At 49.7% G+C, this 15210-nt stretch overlaps 1 protein-coding gene across 1 annotated transcript in view; it reads left to right on the top strand.

The window, feature by feature from the left end:
* The first annotated feature begins 427 nt into the window (after positions 1-427).
* MAP2K6 (mitogen-activated protein kinase kinase 6) overlaps positions 428-15210 on the top strand; it is a 22201-nt gene continuing 7418 nt past the window's right edge. The window contains exons 1-10 of the mRNA XM_009894794.1: positions 428-461; positions 3884-3950; positions 4903-4951; positions 7954-8067; positions 9664-9783; positions 10520-10636; positions 11378-11429; positions 13476-13603; positions 14326-14403; positions 15182-15207. Of these exons, the coding sequence (XP_009893096.1) occupies positions 428-461; positions 3884-3950; positions 4903-4951; positions 7954-8067; positions 9664-9783; positions 10520-10636; positions 11378-11429; positions 13476-13603; positions 14326-14403; positions 15182-15207 (785 nt within the window). The remainder of the gene's footprint in view (positions 462-3883; positions 3951-4902; positions 4952-7953; positions 8068-9663; positions 9784-10519; positions 10637-11377; positions 11430-13475; positions 13604-14325; positions 14404-15181; positions 15208-15210) is intronic.

Here is a 15210-nt window from a genome sequence, read left to right as displayed (position 1 = left end):
GGAGCCGAGTTTAGACTCCATGCTTTGTGTGATGGCTCGTTAGGGCTTTCCTTACCACAAATCCAAAGGAATTGCAGTGAATCCTCTGCACTGATGCTCACTCAGGCTGGTTTGTGCCTTGGAATTGAACCTCCTGGTGTTATTTTGGTGTGTGAGACACCCGGGGCTTCTGCACAGCTTCAGCGTGATGCCCGGTGTCTGCCAGGGGTTGCTGTTGTGCTGCAGCTGCCTCTGAGTTGGGGACTTTGTTAGTCACCTGTTTTTCTCAGATTTGCAGTTTCCAAAAGCTCATTTTCTCCATCAGATAGCGCTGAAATTGGCCAGTGGATTTAAACTTGCCACAAGGGGCACAGACTGTCAAATACACACACGCGGTGATTTTCTTCAGGAAACAAAGCTAAAAATAATAACGGTTCATAAAAACACGATGGAAAATGCTGCTTTTCTGGTGGATGGAACAGGTAACGTCCAATTTTGTGTGTTTTTAAGCTGCCTCCACATTTTCAACTCCTGCACTTTCTCTGCAAACTACAGTTTCGTACAGCGTTGTCTTTGAAAGCCGATGTCTGCTACGGTAAACTGGGGGATTTTGTTTTGACAGCGAGATACTTGCTTGGCAGTTACTATCGAAGAGAACTGATCTTGGGACTTCCAATTTTTTTTTTTTTTTTCCTTTAAAAACAAGCCCTCTGAGCGTCAGTGGTTGCCTTTGGGGAGAAACTCTTGGAAACACGTGTGACCTGGACCCTTGTTTTTTTCGGAGTGGCTACAGAGCCTCAGCTGAGCCCCCCCATCCCTCATGCAGTGGGGAGCTGGGCCGCGGGGCGAGAGGGGGACCCCGGTTCCCGCACCCTGCTGCAGCCAAATCTCCTCTGCAGAGCGGTGCTGACCGCTGCTCCATGCCCCCGCTTTTACGGCAGCGTCACGTTCAGGATCACTAAGACTATGGCAATTCCCGTCTCTAATCCCTTCTCCTGGTGCTGTCGTGAAATCCGCATTTTCTTCTCGCTACCGTCGTTGCGTTCTTCTTTCTTGAAAAGAAACACCCCCCAAGAACGTTAAACTGTGTCTGTGTCTTGGCAACTCGAATACGCGAACAGATTGGGCTTCAAAAAAATGGCAAAGTTTCAAAATATTGTATTCTGTGAAGAAGAGACACGGAAAATAAACTCCCCAAAGTGCAGATTTTATTTCACCAGAAGGCAGGAGGCTTTTAATATTTATTTGGGGTTGGCATTTTGCTACCTAGTTCTTCTGCTGACACCGCTGGTGGACCACAAGAAGATTCAGTGCTGTACAACCTGTTCTGGTTCACGTTCAAATTAGGTGAATTTCCAGTAGGTTCGTTTTCGCCTTCCTAGAGCTGCCTGCGAGCCGGGTCCTGAGGGTCAGGTACAGGACATGGGATTGTGCAAGCAAATCCGCGAAGGGAAAAAAAGAAAAAAAGGAAAGAACAAAGCAAATTTGTGCTTGTTTCTCTTTTGCTTTTGGTTGGTGTGTGAATGCCGTCGCGGCAGTGTGGATGGCGGGACGGTCGGTGTGTAGCTGTACGCCAAGAGGCGGCTGGTGAGTGTTAATAGGAAGAGTTCAGCCCTGGAGCTGGAGAGGCATTTGCTGCCTCCATGGGAAGGTGGCGAATTACTGTGTCTTGATTCCCACGTGCAAAATACGGGTGAAGAGAGAATCACAGAATCTCCTAGCTTGGAAAAGACCTGTAAGACCATCCAGTCCAATCGTTAACCTAACACTGCCAAACCCACCACTAAACCATGTCCCTGAGCACTATATCTACATGACCCTTAAATACCTGCAGGGATGAGGACTCCACCCCTGCCCTGGGTAACTGCGTTCCAATGCCTGATGACCCTTTCAGTAAAGAAATTCTTCCTAATATCCAATCTAAACTTCCCCTGGTGCAACTTGAAGCCATTTCCCCTTTTCTATCCCCTGTTACTTGACAGAAGAGGTCGACTCCCACCTCTCTGCACCCTCCTTTCAGACAGTTGTAGAGAGCGAGACGCTGCTTTTCTTGTGCCCGTGGTTGTCTTGTTTGCTTGAGCTGCGAGAGGATGCAGGCGGGTTTTTGGAGGCAGAGAGGCCGCTGGGATGGCAGACTTTGAAATCACCACACCAATAGGAGGTTTGTTTGCCTGCACTGCGAGACCTGTATTTTTGAGATTCTTTTTTTTTTTATCTAAAACATGACGACGTCAAGAACGCTGTTGCCCATTTGGCAGCCTGTGGGATCCGATGCGCGCTTGACACAGCTTGGGCAAGAAATGGTATCTGGAGCATCTTGCGCAGCGGGGCTTGCTCCTCGCTTGTGCTTTCTAGTGGCCTTCGTAGTACAACCAAGAAAACGAGAAGGAAAAGGGTCAAAGAACAGCTCTGCTAACTGTAGAAATTCCTCCACTTGTTTTTACAACAATTTTTACTTCTTTGCAGACTGGCTTTTACCACTTGGGAAAAATGAGAGCTATTCTTCATGCTTCTGAGTGACCTTGCTGCTTTTATTTTGCCTTTTCTGCGTTAGACTGGAAGCTCCTTGGAGCAGAGACTTTGCTGCTTAACCCCCCCCCCCTTTTGTAAATTTGCAGCTCTGTTGATTTCTAATAACAATAGCGAGTGTGCACAGTGATTTCCAATAAATGCTTTTCCCACGAGGTGTCAGCTGGGTTGTCACAGTCTGTCCCATCCCGGAATGACTCTTTGCCAAAAGGAGCGAGCGCGATCCTGTCTTTTGGAGCAGACAAGGGAAAAAAAAAAAGACGATTAAAGAAAAAAAGCAAGGTTGGCAATCTGAACTGACTAATTGCTTCAAAAAGGTCATTTTAAGTTCTGGGTGCCTGCGCTTTGATGTAGCACCCCTCCGGCACTGGGACGCACAGACATCTATTGACGGGAGTTTGTGTCAAGAGGAAAAACAAACTCAAACATGTATAGGTAAAGTTTGAAAGAGAGCGTTGGGAGGAGAGAGTAAAACTCATGCTTAAAAGACAGACAGTAATTGATATAAATTGTTAGGTTAAAAATGTGTAACGCCTAAATTAGATGCTTGTGCTGTTTTGGGGGGACCAGGGATTTTATTACCCAGCCAAACAGCCAGATGTTTACTTTGGGGTTTTGATGACATGACTTATGTTTTCAGGTTATTTTATCCATGAATTCAAATCCCCGTGCTGAAATGTGGCTGTATGTGTTTAGTCATAAAAAGGTTCTTGTATTTCTCCAGCCTGCCTGGCTCTTGTGTCTGCCGGCTTGGAGCCCCTTTACAGGAGAGCCTGCATTTGAACTGCTTCAGAGCTTGAGCTACATCCAGCTCAGAAAAGCTTGGCTGGTCAGTGTGGACAGAAACAAATGGCTTTGAAGCCTGCAAACTTAATTCTGCTTTATTTTTGCTGGGTTTGCACAACTTTAATGACTGAGAGGTGAAACAGCCATTTAAACAGAATCAGAATCTGGTTCTGGACTTTCAGATTCGATTGTAAAAAGACTTTTAATCCTGCCAGCGTTCACAGTTATGTATCTGGAACGGTTTAAACTCTAAGAAACATTTTAAGGGATCCTACGTGGGTAGGGCTGACGAAGGAGAAATACCTTTCTCTTTGCATTTTCACATGGCCTGCCTGTGCCAGAGCTCTTGCCTGTTTTCTGTACCAAGTTGGCAGCCAGACCTTGCAGGTCTAAATGAAGCGTTACTGAACAAAGGCACTTTATGTTTTGAACTCTGTGCCCTGAGTCTACACCACCAGCCCGGCCGGGCATTTATGTTAAATAAGGTCAACAAATATAGACAAGCTGTGTTTTGCAAATTAAACCAAAACAAAACAACAACAACAAAAAAAGCGCCTTTCTTTAATTCTGCCCCTTTCTTGTTTTGCAGGCAAGAAGAGAAACCCTGGGCTGAAAATTCCTAAAGAAGCATTTGAGCAACCACAGACAAGCTCCACGTAAGTCTGCAAACACTAAGGGAGAATAAAAAGAAAACCACGAACTCCAGCTGCCTTCCAGCCTCCGCGAGCGCCTGCGCTGGCGCGGCCAGGGGCCGGCGGCCGGTCACGGCCAGCACCCGGGGCTCCTGCCTGCAGGTCTGGGACAAGGGGAGGAACACAGGAGGACCACGAGGAAGAAGGGCAGAACGCCTGAGTTAATGTTGGCACCATTAGGGAGGTTAATAACAGCCCTTGAATTTCTCCTGTAGCCCCAGGTGCAAGCAGGGGGTCTCAGCCCATCACTGCCCCTCATGTCTCATGTCTTCGTGATGTGCCCGTGAAAAGGAAAAAGCAGAATGGGCAGCCAGTTTTAACTGATATGGCACTTCTGCCACCCAGTTTGAGTAACATGTATTAACATGCATTTGGTCAAGGCATAAAAACGCGTCCCCTTCCCTCCATACTCGGCCTTCCAGAAGAAAACCTTATGTTTTTAAGACAGTTTGTGCAACTCCAGCCTGCTTGGCCTTCTTTGCTTCCTTGAGGATTGACTTTTATTAGCCTGTTAACCCGTGCTGTATGACTTGGGTAATCATTTACAGTGGGTTTAGACCTTTATGCGCGTTTAATCCATTTTTCATACAGGCTGGCAGAGATTTGGCGCTTGCCACCTGGCTTGCCTTTCCCAGTGAACCTCTCTGGGTTCCTGCACGGGGAAGTTGCACGTGAGAAATGCCAACTGCAGCAGCTTCTTTCCTGACCCCTTTTTGGGGTGACTTTGTGGATCTTGGATGTATCTATTGATCCTGCAAAGGCAGGAGACTGGTGTGACTGCTTGGGGCTGCGAGGGCTGCTGGCCTGGGGGTGTGAGGGGATGGCCCGGGTGGCCACGGGGGTTGTATTTACTCATTGAGGGAAAACTGATCTTCGTAAAGGACATTTCACATCTGTTCCCTTTTCTCTCCTGCAGGCCACCCAGAGATCTAGACTCCAAAGCCTGTATCTCGATTGGTGAGGAGGTAAGACTAGGAGTTATGGTGAGAAGAAGACCTCTGGGGACAGGCGACCATTCCTGGGCTGGCTGCTGTGGTTCTGGCTGCTCGTCCAGGCGGGTTGCTCGTGGGATTGCTTAACTTCAGTCCCCCAAAAAAGGGCAGATTAATAAACACCAGCTATTAAAAAAAAATATAGGCCATTTTTCTTGAAACAGAAAGCAGTTGCTTGATGAAAAGAAGCTAAGAAGAGCCAGCGTGGGGCTTGTGTGAACCCTGACAGCCACCTCCAGCCACCTCCAGCTGACGAGCATCTGGTGTTTGGGCTTCTCCAACAAGGGCTGTCTGTGTGGGACCGATGGCCCCATGGCCAGCTGCAGTGTGACCTAGTGGTCATCACTGCTCTGATGAACATGCCCCCAAACGCTCACCCTTTGCATCCCATGACACCTGAGTCCCCTTCATGTTTTCCACCTTGGAAATTCCTTCCTTGCCTCAATAAGGTGCAGCTAATCCCCTGGAAATAGCGATTATAAAACAAGGGATTGCGAACAGTGGGTTTTACTCTCCTTTGCAGTTCTTTTGCTGATTTAAAGCCTTCATCCAAAGTATTTCCTTTTGCTAATACTAAAGGCTGTCTCCTCCGGAGTCTAACTCAGGGTAGATCTTCCTGTCCTGGAAGCAAATCCTTCTGACAGCATGGAAACCAGTCCACCTGAGTTCTAAAATAAAAAAAAAAAAAAAATAGCAGGGAAAAAACTAAAACTGAGGACAGCTATTTTGATAGGAGAAAATGGCACAGCAGCATTCATAAAAGCACTTTAAAGCTGGGCAATAAATTTATTAGGTGCAAAAGATAGGCCTCGGTGTCAGTGAGTTAATTTATGAAGTGAAATGCTAATCCAATAGTGTTTTATAATGTCTATCTTTGGATGCTTTTCTTTCATTTTGTGTTTTGTATTTTCCCTGGCATGGAGCGAGGGCTGGAAGGTGGAAGGAGTGTGAGATGCCTCTGGAGCAAAATGATGCAGTACCGAGGCAGGGAAAATGCCTGCTGCTAGAGCAAGCGCCTGCTCCAAGAAAATCATTTCTCCCCTGCCGTCCCAGGGATGAGGAAAAGCTCAAGTGCTCCAAAAAGGCTCCATGCATGGAGGCAGAGAGCCCATGTTGGATGGTGCGAAGAGAAATGCACTTGTAAAACCCAGAGCTTGGTCTTTTTTATGGCTGCGGATAGGTGGCTATCTCAGAGGGGCTCCCATGCCATGGCGTGCACTTCCCATAGATCTGTTACCTGTTTCATAGAATCATAGAATGGTTTAGATTGGAAGGGACCTTAAAGATCATCTCGTTCCAACCCCCCTGCCCTGGGCAGGGCCACCTCCCCCCAGCCCAGGTTGCTCCAAGCCCCGTCCAACCTGGCCTTGAACACCTCCAGGGATGGGGCAGCCACAGCTTCTCGGGGCAACCTGCCCCAGGGGATCACCGCCCGCACAGGGAAACATTGCTTCCTCAGATCTCATCTGAATTTCCCCTCTTCCAGTGTGAAGCCATTCCTCCTCGTCCCATCGCTCCCCTCCCTGATCCAGAGTCCCTCCCCAGCTCTCCTGGAGCCCCTTTAGGGACTGGAAGGGGCTCTGAGGTCTCCCCGGAGCCTTCTCTTCTCCAGGCTGAACACCCCCAACGCTCTCAGCCTCTCATAGGAGAAGGGCTCCAGCCCTCACAGCATCTTTGTGGCCCTCCTCTGGACCCGCTCCAGCCAAGTTCCTTTAGGATGTGCTCCCTCTTCTACCCGCCTTCCCACACTCAACCCTGATCCTGAGGGAAAGCCGCTTTCCCTCCTCTCCCTTTAAACTTTGCTGCTAAATTTAAGAGTGGCCTTGAGAGAGTCCAAGTGCTTTTTTGGAGAGGGTCCTGTTGAACAGCGGGAGCAGTGTCAGGCAGTCAGAGATGCTTAAATCTCTGCTGTTAACGCAGAAGTGTTAGTCAGGGCTCCTTTTGCAGGCGGCGTAGCTGCCAGTGAGTGTCCGGGCGCCCGAGCGCACAGTAACGCAGTGTATGGCCCCGCACGCCGGGGCGTCCCCAGCCAGCACATTTCAGGCTGCAGGTTTTTTTTTTTTTTTTTTCTCTCTCTTTTTTCTGCTGTGCCGGCAAAAAGCGGTGTGGGATTATGCACTGTGAATCAGTTCATTATAACCCGCTTCTTTCTGTAGGATGATTGACTGATGTGGTTGTGCGTTCAGCAAACAGAATGGCTGGTTTTAGTAGCAAAGGCATATTTTAAACATCCAAAAATAATAATAACCAAAAAATAGAGCTGCTGCACAATATCGTGGCAGAAAGGAGAAGGGCAGGTTAAAATGCAGGGCTCCAAACAAAGTCGTCCTTTGTGTAAGGCCAGGAGAAAGAGAGATCTCAAATGCTAGACAAAATAAATCCTCCGTGGTTTAAAAATGGGGCACACTCAGATGGTATTTGGCCAATCTACAGGTCTGAAGAAATAAGCTTTTATAGGCCTTAAAAAAAAACAACCCTGGAGAAATTTCCATGATTGTTTGTGGGAGGAGGAGGATGGAAGGAAAAAAAAAAGGAGTAAAACACTGATTCCTACGGGAGAGGCTGCCACGGCATTTTCCATCCCAGCCCTTAGAGGATGAAGAAGCTGGAAGTGCTGGCAGCTAAAGGTGGCCGGGAGGGACACTCAGGTGCGGGCGGTGGTGGGGAGCAAAGGACCGAAGGAGCGGTCCCTTCTGCGCCTGCCCTGCTCGGGATGCTCATCGACACGAGCTCCCTGCTCATGCCGTTATGAGGCATGTCCTTTTCAGAACTCTGCTAAATACTGCACAGGAATTAATCCTCCTGACAGCCCCTGAGGACCATGATTTTTTTTCCAAGCCTCATGAACACAGGGATGGGGATGCACAGAGGTGAATTTATGTGCCAAGCAGGGCTAGATTTTCAGGGCATTTCGCTCCTTGCATAGCACGTACACGCAGCAGCCGCCTTTGCGCTGATGTTTTTTTCCCCCGCAGAACTTTGAGGTGAAAGCCGATGACCTGGAGCCCATCTCCGAGCTGGGACGAGGTGCGTACGGGGTGGTGGAGAAGATGCGGCACATGCCTAGCGGGCAGATCATGGCAGTGAAGGTAGAGTGAGCCTCCCGAGGTGCTTTCTGTTTGTATTGTTGTGTGGGGACACCCTCTGCGCTCTCGTTCATGCCCATTTCTAATCTCGCTTGTTCTGACGCATGCCTTTACTGGGATCGACTTCTTTCCTTATGGAATCCTCTTTCTGTACAAGGGCAAAGGGTGCTGAGGTAGATTTGGACCATTTAACCATGAAAAGGGATGTGTTTTGAAAGTATGGTGCTCAATGTGTTTCCAGCATTGTGGTGCATACAAACATATTGTTCGTCTCTGTCTGCAATATTCCTGTTTTTGCTAGGATTTTACGAGCTGTTTGCCATCAATTTTTAAATACACATCTTTTTTTCTAATGGAGAAATGCCCTCAGATTCAGGACTCTGCACGCTAATTGTAATTGTAAAGAAGAGTGTACTGTAAATGTAATGGCATAAGATAATTTTCTTCAGCTGGGACTTTTTTAGGCTCTTTGGAAAGGGAAATTTTTGTTGGGATTTTCACATTTTGTCTGCTACGCTGGGATCTTGATCCGTGACAGGCTTGTAGGTGCTATTATTAAAAGTTTTCATAACAGCAGTTTAGACTCATAAGCTTGCAGCCTAGGGAAATAGTCACGGGCAAAGTTGTATTTTGAGAAGGACCAATTTTTGCTTGGCTGAATTTTAGCTCAAGTTTCCTTTCAGAATAAGAAAAAAGAAAAAAAAAAAAGATGCAGAGCTGGAAGCTATGAGCAAACTGAAAGAAAAATCTTAGCTCCTCAGTTGTGGATAGACTCCTGTGGACGCTGCGATGTGTCTCAGGGCCTCCGTGCTCTGCATTTAGTCCTCTTGTTTGCTTTGGTGTTCAGTAAACTGCAAAAAACCTCTCTGAGTATGATGGAAGATCTGCAGAGGATATGGCAGGAACGTTCAGGCTATTACTTGCATCTGCGATGCTGAATTTAATTCTGTCACATTACTGACCTCGAGTAGCTTTGGCCAAGGAGCCTGGAATATGTGTGTGACCAGTGTTGGACTGTGTCATGCCCCTTTGTGGTGCTTCCCAGCAGATGATTCTCCAGGTGTTTCACATAAATGACATCTCTTCCCTTGGAGACAGGGAAATGTCCATTTTCCAGTGCCATGGGGAGCACACGGGTTCTGGCTGCTGGGCTGGAGTCCTCTCTTGTGACCAAAGTCTGCTGATGTAAATAGATGTCCACTGCAGCTCTGAAAATCATGGGCTTCCACCAGCCTAGAGTTTGATTTCCTGCTCCTTTCTCCTCTCCCAAGCCACGGTGACTTTTGGCTGATGCAAAACGAGTGGCATTTGCAGGGAAGAGCAAAATCACCTGCAGTTTGGGCTGAGGTGAGAAGATCCCTTCATCCAGCATTGCCTTCGGTGGCACCAGGGTGCTCCTGCTGTGGGTACTGTGCTTGTCATGTGCCTATGACAAAGAGATACGATAGAAGGGTAATACAAAGAGGTGTGATAAAAGGGTAAAGGTGTGATGTCAAGGCACTGCGGCCAGCACAGGTATGGCTGTGGTGAGCCCTCTGCAGCGGCAGCAGTGTGGTACGGAGGTGCTGACAGTCAATGCTAAAATGCTTTGTCTTCCAGCGGATCCGAGCCACAGTGAACAGTCAGGAGCAGAAGAGGTTATTGATGGATCTGGATATCTCCATGAGGACGGTAGATTGCCCCTTCACTGTCACGTTTTATGGGGCGCTTTTCCGAGAGGTATGGCATCCTGGAGATCAGCCGCACTGCCCCTGGGAGAATCCCTCCAATGGCCAGGGGTTTAATCTCCATCTAGACATGGAGACTTGGTACGATGTGGATTTGCTCAATCCCAGCCTAAGGATCTGTCACATACTGTTACTTCTTGGCAAGCGAGGAGGGATGCGGTCCCATGCGAGGAGAATCCGAGGGCAGCCAAGCCCTGGTGCCAGGAATGTGCGAGGCCCTTGTGCCCAGACCCTGGGGCTTGGTGGTGGGTTTGAGTGATGGGGACAACCGACTCACAGCCTGATCCGTTAGTGTTAATATTGTCATGACTTGCAATGAGAAAGCCACATGGAGGAAAAATGTGGAAAGCTCTGAAGAGCAAGATTTATTGAAGAGTTTTGAGCATAGCTCTGCAGAGCTGAACTTTTCCTGGCTGAGCACTTGCAGTGACCTGAGCATGTAGGGAACCTCAGTCCCAGTAACTTTCAGGACTCCTAAATCACTGGGACTCTGCTTTGGGGAAAGACAGCAGAAAATGCACCCTAAATGGTGGTGGACAGCACTTCATTCCAGCTGGGGAGGAGGGAAAGAGAAGGCCCCGTAGAGTTTTATTGGATGAATTTTAAAAGACAGGGAAGAGGCAAACAGGCCAGCAAAAGGCAAGTGCCAAAAAAGACCTTTGCGTGTGAAAGGAAAGGAAAGGATGCTTCATTCCAGTGGGCAGATATTTGCTTTCTTTGTCCTCCAGGGAGACGTTTGGATTTGTATGGAGCTGATGGATACCTCACTGGACAAGTTCTACAAACACGTCATTGACAAAGGCCTGACGATTCCTGAGGACATCTTAGGAAAAATAGCTGTCTCTGTGAGTATTGCCGGGGCAAGGAGGGAGGGGAAAGGGTATTTCTCTTGTAAACCAAGGCCTATGTGACAGTCTCCCTGCTGCATTGGCACCAGGAAGAGCATGGTCCACGGGCCAGCCCACATGAATGTTCTTAGCTGATTTCCAGTATTTCAGCTGAGATGATGTTATATATAAAGCATAAATACCCAAAACGTGCCTGTATACGTAATCGAGAGGCAGCACAGCATTAGATGTGGGGAGGGCCCTGCAGCTCCTTCGCCCTTCTCATCCTATAATTCTATGATAGGATGAGGGGGAATGGCTTCAAACTGGAAGAAGGCAGATTTAGATGAGATATTAGGAAGAAATGTTTCCCTGTGCGGGCGGTGATCCCCTGGGGCAGGTTTCCCCGAGAAGCTGTGGCTGCCCCATCCCTGGAGGTGTTCAAGGCCAGGTTGGACGGGGCTTGGAGCAACCTGGGCTGGGGGGAGGTGCCCCCCAGGGCAGGGGGTTTGAAACTAGATGATCTTTAAGGTCCCTTCCAACCTGAACCATTCTATGACTCTATGATTCAGGTCCTGGTGCCCCTGGGAGATCCCTGGGTACCCACTGCCACCTCAGGCTGCTGTGAGGGTGCAGGACTCGTGGGAGTTGTAGTTCCTTCCCTCTGGTCTGGTGAGGATGGGGCAGGTGAAGCCAGATAGCATTTCCTCCTCATCCTGGTGTTGCCAGCTGTGATTCACTCCAGATTTGTTGTTTCAGATCGTAAAAGCACTAGAACATCTACACAGTAAGCTCTCCGTGATCCACAGAGGTAAGTGCCAGGCACACAGCCGTGACCATGCTGGTGTGTGTGCCCTGCACCGCGTGCTCTCTGCCTCGCAAGGACTGGCCTTGTGGCCAGGCCCAGGGCTCCCAAAATACCTGAGATAAAATGGGCCTTTGACAGCAAGAACATTCCCCAGCATCTCATGACTAGCAAAACCTAGTCAGAGGAAATTTCTGTTGGTTTGCTCTTTAAAAACTGCATGCTGGTCCCCGTGTTTCCCTGAGGGGGAGGAGAAGCGAGCTCCAGCCTGATTGTGCTGGCAAAGAAAGGGCTGATTGCCCCTGGGCTGCATTTCCCTAATGCATGGTCTAAATCCATGGTCTGCATCAACACCTCTGCAAAATTTAAACAGACTTTTTCTTCTGACCTTAGCAGGCTTTGGATCAGGCTTTGCGAAGGCTTCTCCCCTAGCTTGACAGCTCTGCGTTGACATGCAGTGAGAGGTGGCTCCATGCCAGCGTGATGCCTCATGCAGTGATCTAACCATCCCCTTCTGTGAGCTACCCTGAGCACTGGTGGGGCAGGATAGTTTTATACCTAAAATAGCCTCAAGTGAAGTCATGAATACCCTCCTTAAGCTCTTCTGACATTTTCCCCTCTAGAGCATCTCAAAGATGCCATGAACACACTCAGAAAGAAACAAATTTGCAGTGTTGCTGCTTGACACCTTTATTTTTAAAGGGTCATTTTCAATTTGTCATGAGGAGGAAAAAGCCCCCTCTGGAGTGTGTGGCTGCTGGGGAGAGGAGCATCTGAAGCGAACGGAGTTCAGCTCTAGCAGGCAGTCACATTTTGTACATTCTGCATGTGGCTGGGGGTTGAGTTTCTGCCTTCTGTATCATTTACAGTAGGTGGAAAATGCTGCTTGGCTTCTGGATTTCTGTTTACTTGTTTGATTTCCACTGAAAATTGTCTTATTTCAGCATAGTAACAGATGGGTGAGGATCTCAGATACCTGAAGCTTTTGATTGCAAAATGCTGACTAGAGAGCAGATGTTACAGAACTATAAACCGCCCAATACTAATAAGCAGGACTCCAAAGCAGCTTCTGGCCTCCTTCGGATGGTGTTTCAGCTCTTCTGTTTAATAGTTTATCACATGTAGACAGAGGAGTTTCTTGCATGAAGAGACCTCTTATTTCTGGGCGGCAACAGGGAACGGATTGCTCCCTTTGGAGGATGGGTGCTGGGACAAGAGAAAACAGGGCAGCCTGCACTACCTGCTCTGTGTTGAGATTTCATCTGGGATTAGCCTCACAGAGAGCGGTTGCCTGCAGTACAGGAAAGCACCTCTGTGCTCTCATGGTTATCATTTACTGGCTTCTTTCTGTCCCTTAATTTCCTTTTCTGATGGTGATCATAACTGCCTTCATAAGCGTGATGCAAGTGTGAATGCACCAAAGATTATAAGGCCGTGATGGGAAGCAGATAAATCTGGCAGTAATAAATAGATGAGACACTGGCCTGATTTCCATAAGGTGTGGAGCACCCACACTCCTGCTGCTGTTTGCAGTGCCTTCAAGCTTGCTATCTTCAAAATTAGAGGGCATTTCTGAAATCCTGATCCTTGTCTTAGTTTACTGCTCCCCCCTTCCCCTGCAACCCCTGCTCCTCTTCACCCTTGCCCACCCGCTCCAGCTGGGGACTGGCCACAGCTCCAGGTGTTTGCAGACATCCTCTGGAGATGCCCCCAGCCCTGCTGAGCTGTTCCCTTGGGAGCCCTCTGATGCCCGTGGCCATCCCCGGTGCAGTGGTATGCAATGGCTACATGCAGGGTTACCTCCCAAACCGCCCCAGATCAGGGAGAGGAGTCTGCAAGTGCAGGGACGCTTGCAGGACATATGACAGGCCCATGAGGTGGTCACCTGAACTTGCCTAGCTGCAGCCAGCCGGGTTCCTGGTGTGCACAAAGCGCAGGGCTTTGCACAGCCACCTCTGGTGCCCTCTGCTGATAGAAAGCTCTTTGGCTTTTTTTGGCTTGGCACAGCCACCTCTGCGTGACAGTGACTGTGGTATGTGTTCCTTCTTGCAGATGTAAAGCCCTCTAACGTGTTGATCAATACGCAGGGGCAGGTGAAAATGTGCGATTTTGGAATTAGCGGTTACCTCGTTGACTCGGTTGCTAAAACCATGGATGCAGGATGCAAACCCTACATGGCTGTAAGTTGAGCCGCGGAGAAGCTGCGTGTGAAAGCTGCTGCGGGACAGCCAGAGGAACATGAGCCTTGGCACCGGGTCATCCTAAAGGGGGAAGGATCAGCCTCCGGCATGTGTCCTGGGGACTCCTTTTGGAAGACGTATCCCTGAAGTTACTTGTAAAGGGGCAGAGAGGGGACAAGGATCTCATGGGTCAGATCAGATCTCCTGGGCGCAGCATCCTGCTGCCTTGTCACCTCCCTGTGACCTTGGGGAAGGCTCAGCAATTACTCTGAGTTGCATTTTTTGGTCTTTGCCCTGTGGGGACAATAATACTTTCCATCTGGGAGGAAAAACAGTCCCCAGGGAGTGGGTCGTTCAGACTCCTTCCAGGAGCTGCTCTTCAGGATTCACTCTCTGTGGAGCACTTGCACAGGGTGAAAACAGTCCTGGAGAATTGAGGCTTGTCACCCCCTGCATGCCAGATGTGCTGGGTCAGCCCCACCACCCCAGTCCCTTGTGCAGGTACCATCTGCCTCTGGTGACCCATTTCACTGCCTGCCCTTACCAGCAAGGGTGCGGGACCAGATCTGGCCCCATGACAACCAAGGGAGCAAGCTGGTGGCATGAACTAAGTGGTGCTGGCCTGTCACCATGAAAGACCTACCTGAGGTCGGTGAGCCCTGGGTGTGGGGATCGCACTGGGGCCGTCCCCGTTCCTCAACCACCTTTGTCTCTGTTCACAGCCTGAAAGAATTAACCCGGAGCTGAACCAGAAGGGGTACAGCGTCAAATCTGATATCTGGAGCCTGGGGATCACTATGGTAGGGTGACCTGGGGGCTTGCAGCGATGCCAGGAGGGTTGAGCGTCGCTCGTGCATTCATTTTCCTCCCCATAGCCCCCTTCACACTGGTGGCCCTGCTTCCCTGGGAAGGTGGCAGGGTGGGAATGGGAATGCAGGTCTGGGGGTAGCAGGGAGCATGCCGCAGGGTCGAAGGGAAGGAGGACGGAGCTGCTTTGTCAACTGCTTGCTGTCTTTGGTGGCAGTGGTGGGGTGTCACCCTGGTGGGGACCACCCCGGTGCGGTGGCCATGGGCTGCCGGGAGATGGCAGCATGGGCTAAGGCGAGGGCGTCCGGCGCCGCACGTCTGTCGCCTTGGAGCAGGTTGGATTTCAAGCACGCACAAAAAAATATACTCCCGGCGCTTCGCAATTAGCAAAGTCCCCCTCAGAAGAGGAGGGATGGGTGGCGTCTCCCACGCAGCGTTTAGGGGGAATCCATCTGCTCGCGGAATCGTTTTATGGCACAGTTACCCTTTGCGACGTGGGGTTGTTTTTTAATTTTGACCTTTCCCAAGCGCTGTCTGACACGAGGGTAACGGAGGATCGGGAGTGGAGACTGCCGGGTCTCCTCAGCCCTGCCCGTTTTGCTGGGGCAAGACGTTGTGGCTGGGTGGGGTGAGGAAATGCCTCATATTTGTGCGGGGCCTCAAAAAGCAGACCTCCGGGTGGGCAGAGAGGAATCTGAAATCTGTGGGACGGGAAGGTGAGCCGTGGGGCGGCCGCCCCCGATGCCTGAGGCAAGGGCTCTGTCTCCCCAGATCGAGCTGGCCATCCTGCGCTTTCCCTA

This window comes from Charadrius vociferus, unplaced genomic scaffold (genome assembly GCF_000708025.1).
Source record: "Charadrius vociferus isolate BGI_N301 unplaced genomic scaffold, ASM70802v2 scaffold321, whole genome shotgun sequence".
Taxonomy (NCBI): Eukaryota; Metazoa; Chordata; class Aves; order Charadriiformes; family Charadriidae; genus Charadrius; species Charadrius vociferus.
This window is presented reverse-complemented; position numbering and strand designations above follow the sequence as displayed.